The sequence below is a fragment of the Ictalurus furcatus genome, chromosome 21, assembly GCF_023375685.1.
Source record: "Ictalurus furcatus strain D&B chromosome 21, Billie_1.0, whole genome shotgun sequence".
NCBI classification, from domain to species: domain Eukaryota; kingdom Metazoa; phylum Chordata; class Actinopteri; order Siluriformes; family Ictaluridae; genus Ictalurus; species Ictalurus furcatus.
The window spans coordinates 21,691,798-21,704,790 of NC_071275.1; the positions used below are offsets into that span (position 1 = coordinate 21,691,798).

Sequence of the window (12,993 nt, forward strand, 5' to 3'; positions counted from 1 at the left end):
TCCATCCATCTTCTGTACCGCTTATCCTACAGGGTCCTGGAACCTGGAGCCTATCCCAGGGAGCATGGGGCACAGGGCGGGGTACACCCTGGACAGGGTGCCAATCCATCGCAGGGCACAATCACATACACACTCACACACCCATTCATACACTACGGACTGTTTGGACACGCCAATCAGACTACCATGCATGTCTTTGGACTGGGGGAGGAAACCGGAGTACCCGGAGGAAACCCCCACAGCACGGGGAGAACATGCAAACTCCACACACACAGGGCACACACACCTGGCAGCGTGAGACGAACGCCCACTGTGTAATGTTTCCAATATGATTTACAAATCATTAAATACCATTAAATATTAGTGCTTGTATTCTGTGTTTTAGTTAGAGTCTTTGCTTTTTAATTATACACACCTGTGTTTGTCATTAAAGCTGCCTAGCTAAATGAAGGTGATGTTATGATTCAGGAGAAGGACCATGATGATATTCAGGTTCAGTTTTAATTCATACATCATAAAACTGACCCGAAACCAGTTAAACCCATCGTAGACACAGGTTCGTGGGTTCACTTGGAGATCAACGCCCCCTAGTGGCAAACAAAGTTTCGAAACAGTGATGACGTAACGAAGCCTCGTTTTCTGAAATCACGTGACTTGCCCAATTTGATACGCGCTCCGAACCACTGATTCGAAACAAAAGGTCCGTAAAGGTTTCTAAGCTTCATGAAGCAGTGTTTCAACAACAGCCATCACTACAGATCCCTCAGATCCACACCGGAATCTCCCCGCGGTTCTCGCACACTGCCGGACCGCGGAATTAACACTCTGACCGTTTATTTTAACCCCAAACACATTTCCGTCCTGCAGGAAGGCGGTTCGAGGGCGTCACACATGCGCAGAGCCTGCGCATAAAATCCACAAAAACCCATAAACACACATACTGCAATATGAAATGTCTAATGGGAAATGTTTTAAATTGGATCATCTCAAATCCATGAACTGTTCAGGAAAATGAAGTTGTGTTTAAGGGAATAACCAGTTATTCACACTGCCCCGGGAATCAGCGACTGAACTGGAGTCCATTTATACACAGTTAAAGACAGATTAGGAAAGTGGTTTAGGTACTTGCCCAATTCTTTGTGAGCAGTTAGTTCTCGTTATTGTTTGACCAGTGTGTGTGTGTGTGTGTGTGTGTGTGAGAGAGAGAGAGAGAGGTGTTTGTGGGTAGTTTTAGAAGAAGGGAGGGGCATTTTTACGTATTTCGGCCGAAACTCGTCATTTTTGTCGGAGACTCCGAATTTCTTCATTCTGACTTTCACTCCATTAAACACCTTCACGACTTTTTATTGTATACAACAGCGCGGTTTCATTTCTGAACACACACACTGGAGAGACTGGTCAGGGAACTTCTCAACGTGTGTGTGTGTGTGTGTGTGTGAGAGAGAGAGAGAGAGAGAGACTGTGTGTGTGTGTGTGTGTGTGTGTGTTTGTCGACGTGAAGTTGGCGGAGAAGAACAAAAGCATCGCGGGAAGCGTTAAAGAAAAGAGCTGAACTTTCCAACCGCAGGTAACAGCGTTTAACCCGGATTTAATAAACTGGTTTAATGGTGAAAAAGTTTATGTAATGCAGAAAGTGTTAAAAGGATCTGTCTGAGATTTTATACCAACTTTTACTGACCACGTCATCGCACTTACTCACTTCATCCCTAAAAACAAACCCGGCTGGTGATGAACTAACACTTACACTGAGTATTTAACTTACAGTAACTTACACTGAGTATTTAACTTACAGTGACTTACACTGAGTATTTAACTTACAGTAATATACACTGAGTATTTAACTCACAGTAATATACACTGAGTATTTAACTTACAGTAACTTACACTGAGTATTTAACTTACAGTAACTTACACTGAGTACTTAACTTACAGTGACTTACACTGAGTATTTAACTTACAGTAATATACACTGAGTATTTAACTCACAGTAATATACACTGAGTATTTAACTTACAGTAACTTACACTGAGTATTTAACTTACAGTAACTTACACTGAGTATTTAACTTACAGTGACTTACACTGAGTATTTAACTTACAGTAATATACACTGAGTATTTAACTTACAGTAACTTACACTGAGTATTTAACTTACAGTAACTTACACTGAGTATTTAACTTACAGTGACTTACACTGAGTATTTAACTTACAGTAATATACACTGAGTATTTAATTTACAGTAATATACACTGAGTATTTAACTTACAGTAATATACACTGAGTATTTAATTTACAGTGACTTACACTGAGTATTTAACTTACAGTAACTTACACTGAGTATTTAACTTACAGTGACTTACACTGAGTATTTAACTTACAGTAATATACACTGAGTATTTAATTTACAGTAATATACACTGAGTATTTAATTTACAGTAACTTACACTGAGTATTTAACTCACAGTAATATACACTGAGTATTTAACTTACAGTGACTTACACTGAGTATTTAACTTACAATGACTTACACTGAGTATTTAACTTACAGTAATATACACTGAGTATTTAACTCACAGTAACTTACACTGAGTATTTAACTTACAGTAACTTACACTGAGTATTTAACTTACAGTGACTTACACTGAGTATTTAACTTACAGTAATATACACTGAGTATTTAACTCACAGTAATATACACTGAGTATTTAACTTACAGTAACTTACACTGAGTATTTAATTAACAGTAATATACACTGAGTATTTAACTCACAGTAATATACACTGAGTATTTAACTTACAGTGACTTACACTGAGTATTTAACTTACAGTAATATACACTGAGTATTTAACTCACAGTAATATACACTGAGTATTTAACTTACAGTAACTTACACTGAGTATTTAACTTACAGTGACTTACACTGAGTATTTAACTTACAGTGACTTACACTGAGTATTTAACTTACAGTAATATACACTGAGTATTTAATTTACAGTAACTTACACTATTTAACTCACAGTAATATACACTGAGTATTTAACTCACAGTAATATACACTGAGTATTTAACTTACAGTAACTTACACTGAGTATTTAACTTACAGTAACTTACACTGAGTATTTAACTTACAGTAATATACACTGAGTATTTAACTTACACTGAGTATTTAACTTACAGTAATATACACTGAGTATTTAACTTACAGTAATATACACTGAGTATTTAACTTACACTGAGTATTTAACTTACAGTAATATACACTGAGTATTTAACTTACAGTAATATACACTGAGTATTTAACTTACACTAACTTACACTGAGTATTTAACTTACAGTAATATACACTGAGTATTTAACTTACAGTAACTTGCAGTGAGTATTTAACTTACAGTAACTTGCAGTGAGTATTTAACTTACAGTAACTTACACTGAGTATTTAACTTACAGTAATATACACTGAGTATTTAACTTACAGTAACTTACACTGAGTATTTAACTTACAGTAATATACACTGAGTATTTAACGTACACTGAGTATTTAACTTACAGTAATATACACTGAGTATTTAACTTACACTGAGTATTTAACTTACGGTAATATACACTGAGTATTTAACTTACGGTAATATACACTGAGTATTTAACTTAGAGTAACTTACACTGAGTATTTAACTTACACTGGGTATTTAACTTACAGTAATATACACTGAGTATTTAACTTACACTGAGTATTTAACTTACGGTAATATACACTGAGTATTTAACTTACAGTAATATACACTGAGTATTTAACTTACAGTAACTTGCAGTGAGTATTTAACTTACAGTAATATACACTGAGTATTTAACTTACAGTAATATACACTGAGTATTTAACTTACAGTAACTTACACTGAGTATTTAACTTACAGTAGTATACACTGAGTATTTAACTCACAGTAACTTGCAGTGAGTATTTAACTTACAGTAATATACACTGAGTATTTAACTTACAGTAATATACACTGAGTATTTAACTTACAGTAATATACACTGAGTATTTAACTTACAGTAATATACACTGAGTATTTAACTTACAGTAATATACACTGAGTATTTAACTTACAGTGACTTACACTGAGTATTTAACTTACAGTGACTTACACTGAGTATTTAACTTACAGTAATATACACTGAGTATTTAACTTACAGTAACTTGCAGTGAGTATTTAACTTACAGTAATATACACTGAGTATTTAACTTACAGTAATATACACTGAGTATTTAACTTACAGTGACTTACAGTGAGTATTTAACTTACAGTAACTTACACTGACTATTTAACTTACAGTAATATACACTGAGTATTTAACTTACAGTAATATACACTGAGTATTTAACTTACAGTAATATACACTGAGTATTTAACTTACAGTAATATACACTGAGTATTTAACTTACAGTAACTTGCAGTGAGTATTTAACTTACAGTAATATACACTGAGTATTTAACTTACAGTAATATACACTGAGTATTTAACTCACAGTAACTTGCAGTGAGTATTTAACTTACAGTAATATACACTGAGTATTTAACTTACAGTAATATACACTGAGTATTTAACTTACAGTAATATACACTGAGTATTTAACTTACAGTAACTTGCAGTGAGTATTTAACTTACAGTAATATACACTGAGTATTTAACTTACAGTAATATACACTGAGTATTTAACTTACAGTAATATACACTGAGTATAAAACAATGAGTATTTAACTTTCACTGAGTTTTCAACTTTAATTCACGGCTTTGAGATTTAAACTTTTACACGCTCATTCAGCGGAGGGAATTAAAGGCATTGCAGGAGTTTATATCACACTGTAGATGTACATTTAGCAGCAGAGGTGGGTAGAGTAGCCAAAGAGTTTATTCAAGTAAAAGTAAACGACTTATAATTACTGAACTAACAGTAATAATGTTAAGAATGATGTGAGTACGAGTAATAAAGAATCCGATGAGACGACTTAAGTAGAAAGTGACTAGTTACTCGGGATCTGATTAAAATGAAGCGAAAATCCTGAATCTCAGACTATACACAGAACTGTACGTCTCACCTCTACCTGAAAGTCTGTTCTGTTTATGTGATATAAAACCTGGGTACAGGTTCAAGATGAATCAGCAGATCCCAGTCCTGTGTTGGGTACAATAACAACCTGGCATTTTCAACACAAAATCTCTCTCTCACACACACACACACAAAACCAAACATTTTCCCAACAGTTGACTGTTGACTATGGAACAGAACAGAAGAGAAAGTGTGTGTAGAGAGAGAGAATGTTTGTGTGTGTTAGTATGTTTGTGTGTGTCTTGCCTTCATCAACACGCTCGCTTCTCCCCCTCTTCGGCCGTTATCTTCCAGGACTGATCCGTTATAAAAGTCAGGGTTGTTGCGTCCGCATTCAGACACTGCAGCGCACGGCGAGACTCGTGACCTCATTATACATGATATAAACTAATTATTAAACTACATATATTTATTAATATTTAACAGTAACAGAGGAACGCCACCGAGTGTAGAGAAGTAAAAGTACGTTTCTGTGATTAAAAATGAGCTTGAGTAAGAGTATTAGGACGACCCGTTAATCCTACTCTTTTTTGTAATTAACACTTTTATTGATTCACAAGTTAACACAAAGAGACAAACAACATATATAATGAATCAAACTATTTTAACATAAATCCTCACTATAACCCCTCCCCCTACCAACCTCCCACCCCACCCTGGTCCCCCCACGAACACCCCTGTGGTCAGTAGAATATAAACTCACATATCCAAAAAAATAAAAATAAAAAAATTTTTAAAAATACAATGATCAAGTATAATCATAGACTAAACTCTAAATTATCGTTAATCCTACTCTTAAAAGTAATTATCTTTCAAAAAGTTCCTGGTCAGTGTAAGGAAGTGAATATAGCGTGTTACTACACACCTCTGATTGCAGTGAGTTAATTCTGCTTTAACACCTTAATTCACTTGTGTAAAAGTTTAATTAACCCTGGTTAATTATACACTGCAGGTGTTAATGTTTTATTGTGAATATTCATTTAGAAGTGTAAGAGTTTAGAGTCAGAAACACTGGTGTATGTACGCTATAGTCTGTACTTTGTTACTTTGTATTAAGTAAAATACGCCACGTCTTTTCCAGATGCGTGTACACAGTCTGTAAAAAATACTGACATGACGGATTTGGATTAAAATTCTAGAGATACTCAGGTAATAATTACATCACACACTTAACTAACTCCATCTGAATAGGGCTTTAGACCATTTAGTGACAGACTCGGTCTGAATCACGGAGTCGCAAACTCTGACTGAATCACGGAGTCGCAAACTCTGTCTGAATCACAGATTCACCAACTGGCCGCCTCTAAATGTAAAGAGAGAGAGAGACACACACACACGTTCTGCACTTCACTGTTTTTAGACGGAGTGTGCTTGTCTCTAAAGTTAGTGCGCTCGACCACGGCTGTGTCACACACCACTAATCACTACCTGAACTTCACAAACAAAGTACTGCTTATTTGACTGTCTCGATTCAGCGTGTGTATGGGTGTGTATGTTTGTGTGTTTGTGTCTGGGTGTGTGTGGTGTTGTTAGCTCACAGAGAGAAAGCGTTTGGGATTATTTGATCTTTACAGAGATTATTTCTCTTTAAAGAGAGAGGGATGACGTTAGCTTTATGAGTAATTCTTTAAAAAGGGAAGTATTTCTTATAACTAGAGATGTCTGCCCAATGTTCTCCTTCACAGTCAATGCAAATGACCCTGTGTGTGCGTGGGTGTGTGCGTATGCATGTGTGTGTGTGTGTGTGCTTGTGTGTGTGCATATGTGTGCGCATGTATGTGTGTGTGCACGTATGTGTATGTGTGTGTGCGCGTGTGTGCGCCTATACGTGTGTGTGTGTGTGTGTGCATGCAGGTTTTGTCATTTTTATTTCTCTGATGTTTTCTGTAAGTAAGCTATGGATCATGTTAATAATATAAGAAGAAGAAGAAGAACCCAAACACAATACTGATTGGCCTATATTCATAGCTTTATATATCTTTAACTCTTTAACTCCCAGGAAAGTAACTGTCTCATGGGTTTCTTGATGAGGTTAATGTAATGTGGTGTTAAATGTGATGTGAAGATGACTTTCCGTCCTCCAAGGGACACAGCCACTGATTTTAAAACCCAGAAATGTCTGAAGGTTTTGTTTTTAATTTGCATCCACGGTGTAGCAGTGTCTTTACTCAGGGTGTGGACATTTTAGCACAGTTTACACCCCAGTGACCTCTGACTTCTCTGCCTCTTCTGCTGCGTAGATCAGGCTCTGGGATCGCACTCGTTCTGAATCGAATTACGTTCACAGGCTTCTGAGTGGAGCAACAGAACAGGGTTTACACTATTGATCACAAGTCTGAATTCCACAGACATCCAGTAGAGCACAACGGGCCACGCGCTCTCCTGTCCATCACAGTGACACTAGCCAATCATGGACATCTGTCAGCTCATGTATGTGGAAGAGGGTACATAGCACTTTAGATAGATCTAGCAGGTGGTGTGTGTGTGTGTGTGTGCGGTCTGCATTGTGTGATAAACTGGGTGTTTGTACTTGTGTGTGTGTTTTAGGTAGACATGGCGATGCGAGGCCACACCTCCGGGTCATTAATGAGTAATCACACGAAGGAGAGAGTGACCATGGCCAAGGTGACTCTGGAGAACTTCTACAGCACACTGATCACACAGCACGAGGAGAGAGAGATGAGGTACATACACACACACACACACACACACAGACACACACAGAAGTGTAGGATATGTTTTTCTCAGTGAGCCAGTTAATAATAAAGTGAATTTTTGCTACTTATTAACTTTTAAAGAGCACTCAGAAACTATACATTCAGAACACACACACACAAATGCACACACTGGCATACTTTTTCCACATTGACCAGGGCAAGTGTGTGTGTGTTTACTGCACATTCCATACCTTTCAGGATGTTCTGGGTCTTTTGTTTTAGTTGTAGACTCATGCTGAATCACAGACTCATTACGACTCATATCCTCATTATGAATTAAAAAACACGTTATAGATAAGAGCTTCAGACACATCGGAGAGTCACTGAGTCACTGACTCTGAATTTGATTCACTCGCACTGAGCTCTATTGCAGACTCTATCTCTGAAGTCAGATGTCAAGGTCCATTTTCTGTTGTGCGTATGTGCCTCGAAGTGTGTGGGGCTTTTTATTTCCATTTTTTTGTGACTGTATTCAGGCAGCAAAAACTGGAGAAAGTGATGGATGAAGAGGGACTTCCTGATGAAGAGGTGTGGACATGTCCTGAATCACACTCTTTACTGTGTTATAATCTATTATCTGTATCTGCTAGTCTATATGATGCACTGTATAATGAGCAGCCTGTGGTGTAATGATGTGTAGTGTGAGGTGTAATGAGGTGTAGTGTGAGGTATAGTGAGGTGTAATGAGGTGTAGTGTGAGGTAAAATGAGGTGTAGTGTGAGGTGCAGTGAGGTGTAATAAGATGTAATGAGGTGCAGTGAGGTGTAGTGTGAGGTGCAGTGAGGTGTAGTGTGAGGTGTAGTATGAGGTGCAGTGAGGTGTAATAAGATGTAATGAGGTGCAGTGAGGTGTAGTGTGAGGTGCAGTGAGGTGTAATAAGATGTAATGAGGTGCAGTGAGGTGTAGTGTGAGGTGCAGTGAGGTGTAATAAGATGTAATGAGGTGCAGTGAGGTGTAGTGTGAGGTGTAATAAGATGTAATGAGGTGCAGTGAGGTGTAGTGTGAGGTGCAGTGAGGTGTAGTGTGAGGTGTAGTATGAGGTGCAGTGAGGTGTAATAAGATGTAATGAGGTGCAGTGAGGTGTAGTGTGAGGTGCAGTGAGGTGTAATAAGATGTAATGAGGTGCAGTGAGGTGTAGTGTGAGGTGCAGTGAGGTGTAGTGTGAGGTGTAGTATGAGGTGCAGTGAGGTGTAATAAGATGTAATGAGGTGCAGTGAGGTGTAGTGTGAGGTGCAGTGAGGTGTAGTGTGAGGTGTAGTATGAGGTGCAGTGAGGTGTAATAAGATGTAATGAGGTGCAGTGAGGTGTAGTGTGAGGTGTAATAAGATGTAATGAGGTGCAGTGAGGTGTAGTGTGAGGTGCAGTGAGGTGTAGTGTGAGGTGTAGTATGAGGTGCAGTGAGGTGTAATAAGATGTAATGAGGTGCAGTGAGGTGTAGTGTGAGGTGCAGTGAGGTGTAGTGTGAGGTGTAGTATGAGGTGCAGTGAGGTGTAATAAGATGTAATGAGGTGCAGTGAGGTGTAGTGTGAGGTGCAGTGAGGTGTAATAAGATGTAATGAGGTGCAGTGAGGTGTAGTGTGAGGTGTAATAAGATGTAATGAGGTGCAGTGAGGTGTAGTGTGAGGTGCAGTGAGGTGTAATAAGATGTAATGAGGTGCAGTGAGGTGTAGTGTGAGGTGCAGTGAGGTGTAATGAGGTGCAGTGAGGTGTAGTGTGAGGTGCAGTGTGGTGTAGTGTGAGGTGCAGTGAGGTGTAATAAGATGTAATGAGGTGCAGTGAGGTGTAGTGTGAGGTGCAGTGAGGTGTAATAAGATGTAATGAGGTGCAGTGAGGTGTAGTGTGAGGTGTAATAAGATGTAATGAGGTGCAGTGAGGTGTAGTGTGAGGTGTAATAAGATGTAATGAGGTGCAGTGAGGTGTAGTGTGAGGTGCAGTGAGGTGTAATGAGGTGCAGTGAGGTGTAGTGTGGGGTGCAGTGAGGTGTAGTGTGAGGTGCAGTGTGGTGTAGTGTGAGGTGCAGTGAGGTGTAGTGTGAGGTGTAATGAAGTGTAGTGTGAGGTGCAGTGAGGTGTAGTGTGAGGTGCAGTGTGGTGTAGTGTGAGGTGCAGTGAGGTGTAGTGTGAGGTGTAATGAAGTGTAGTGTGAGGTGCAGTGAGGTGCAGTGAGGTGCAGTCAGATGTAGTGTGAGGTGTAATGAGGCTGAAGTGTGTTTTGTCCACTGCAGAAACGAGTGAGACGTTCTCAGCATGCAAAGAAAGAGACAGATTTCCTGCGCTTGAAGAGGACAAGGCTTGGTTTGGATGACTTTGAGTCACTGAAAGTGATCGGACGAGGAGCATTTGGAGAGGTACAGCACACAGCACACTGTGCACAACACAACACACTGCGCACAGCACAACACACTGCGCACAGCACAACACACTGTGCACATCACAACACATTGTGCACAACACACTGCGCACAACACAACACACTGCGCACAGCACAACACACTGCGCACAGCACAACACACTGCGCACAGCACAACACACTGCGCACAGCACAACACACTGTGCACATCACAACACATTGTGCACAACACACTGCGCACAACACAACACACTGCGCACAACACAACACACTGCGCACAACACAACACACTGCGCACAACACACTGCACACAGCACAACACACTGTGCACATCACAACACATTGTGCACAACACACTGCGCACAACACAACACACTGCGCACAACACAACACACTGCGCACAACACAACACACTGCGCACAACACACTGCACACAGCACAACACACTGTGCACATCACAACACATTGTGCACAACACACTGCGCACAACACAACACACTGCACACAACACAACACACTGCGCACAACACAACACACTGCGCACAACACAACACACTGCGCACAACACACTGCGCACAACACAACACACTGCACACAACACAACACACTGCGCACAACACAACACACTGTGCACAACACAACACACTGCGCACAACACACTGCACACAGCACAACACACTGTGCACATCACAACACATTGTGCACAACACACTGCGCACAACACAACACACTGCACACAACACAACACACTGCGCACAACACAACACACTGCGCACAACACAACACACTGCGCACAACACACTGTGCACAACACAACACACTGCGCACAACACACTGCACACAACACACTGTGCACAACACAACACACTGCGCACAACACACTGTGCACAACACAACACACTGCGCACAACACAACACACTGCACACATCACACTGCGCACATCACAACACATTGTGCACAACATAACACACTGCACACATCACACTGCGCACAACACAACTCACCGCGCACAACACAACAAACTGTGGTTCCTAAAAGAACCTCCACTATTTAACATTCATGATTAAAAAGAGAGACAGTATTTGTTTATAGTGAGACTGCGTGCAATTCCATTCAGTGTGAGTTGAAGTGATGACTGTGTGTGTGTGTGTGTGTCTGTGTGTGTGTGTGTGTATGTGTTCCTTAGGTGCGTCTAGTGCAAAAGAAGGACACGGGTCATGTTTACGCCATGAAGATCCTGCGAAAAGCCGACATGTTGGAAAAAGAACAGGTGATCACATGAACACTGAAAAAACTCAGAGCAGAGTTACCTGTCTGTCTCTCATCTCACCTCTCTCTCTGTGTGTCTCTCTCTTTCTGTCTTTGTCTCTCTGTCTCCCTCTGTCTGTCTGACATAACCTCTCTGTCTCAAATAACTTCTCTCTCTGTTTCTCTCTCATCTCATCTCTCTCTCTCTGTCTCTCTCTCAGTCCCTCTCTGTCTCTCTGTCTGTCTCACATAATCTCTGTTTCTGTCTCTCTCTCATCTCATCTCTCTCTCTCTCTGTGTCTCTCTCTGTCTCTCTCTCTCTCTGTGTCTCACATAACCTCTCTCTCTGTCTCTCTCATCTCACGTCTCTCTCTCTCTCTGTCTGTCTGTCAGGTGGCTCATATCCGTGCAGAGAGAGATATACTGGTTCAGGCAGACAGTCTGTGGGCGGTGAAGATGTTTTACAGTTTCCAAGATAAACAGAATCTGTACCTGCTCATGGAGTTCCTGCCTGGAGGTGCTGCTACACACACTCACACAGTCGCACACACACACACACAGTCACACACTCTCACACACACACTCACACACTCACTCACACAGTCACACACATACACACACACTCTCTCACACACACACACACACACACACACTGACAAACTCACTCACATAGTCACACACACACTCACTCACTCACACTCTCTCACACACACTCTCACACACACACACACACTGACACACTCTCACACACTCACACACGCACGCAAATACAAGGCTGTGGTACGTGTGTAGTATACAGGTGTAGTTGTCACTGTAGGTGATATGCTGTAGTGTGTGTGTGGTGTGTAGTTTATTTTGTGTGTGTGTGTGTGTGTCTCACTGGACATATATATTGTATGTATATATATATTTCTCTGTACAATGCATCTTCTATATTTGTACACCTTGTCATTTGCACTGAGCTGCTCTCTACCTCATATCTTTACACTTTTTATAGAACATAATGTTTTATGTATACATGTGTGTGTGTGTGCACGTGTGTGTGTGTATTTATATAGACATTGGTATTTACACTTCTGATAAGATTCTAACTGCATTTCACTGGCTGTTTAACTGCATTTAACTGCATTTCACACTTTCTGTACTCTGCACAATGACAATAAAGTTTAATCTAATCTAATCTAATCATCACTGCGCCCCCTGTAGGTGACATGATGACACTACTGATGAAGAAGGACACTCTGACGGAGGAGGAGACACAGTTCTATGTGGCTGAAACGGTTCTGGCCATTGACTCCATCCACCAGCTCGGCTTCATCCACCGAGACATCAAACCTGATAACCTACTGCTCGACTCAAAGGTCTTTCACACACGCGCACACACACACACATACACCGTTGATTCCGACGAAGACAGAAGTTTCCAAAATCTTCCATTATGGAAGTCTGAGTCAAGACTACTGAAGATGGCCCCCAGGCACAGTGAATCACACACCCACTCACAGACACTTTGGAAACGCCAATCTGAAGATACCATGCATGTCTTTGGACTGGGGAAACTCCCGCAGCA

The 12,993-nt window shown here is 40.4% G+C and overlaps 1 protein-coding gene across 1 annotated transcript in view; it reads left to right on the forward strand.

Moving 5' to 3' along the window:
• The first annotated feature begins 940 nt into the window (after positions 1-940).
• stk38b (serine/threonine kinase 38b) overlaps positions 941-12,993 on the forward strand; it is a 17,639-nt gene continuing 5,586 nt past the window's right edge. Inside the window, exons 1-7 of the mRNA XM_053653163.1 lie at positions 941-1,567; positions 7,656-7,792; positions 8,302-8,353; positions 10,050-10,172; positions 11,362-11,445; positions 11,817-11,940; positions 12,630-12,784. Of these exons, the coding sequence (XP_053509138.1) occupies positions 7,662-7,792; positions 8,302-8,353; positions 10,050-10,172; positions 11,362-11,445; positions 11,817-11,940; positions 12,630-12,784 (669 nt within the window). The 5' untranslated portion in view covers positions 941-1,567; positions 7,656-7,661. The remainder of the gene's footprint in view (positions 1,568-7,655; positions 7,793-8,301; positions 8,354-10,049; positions 10,173-11,361; positions 11,446-11,816; positions 11,941-12,629; positions 12,785-12,993) is intronic.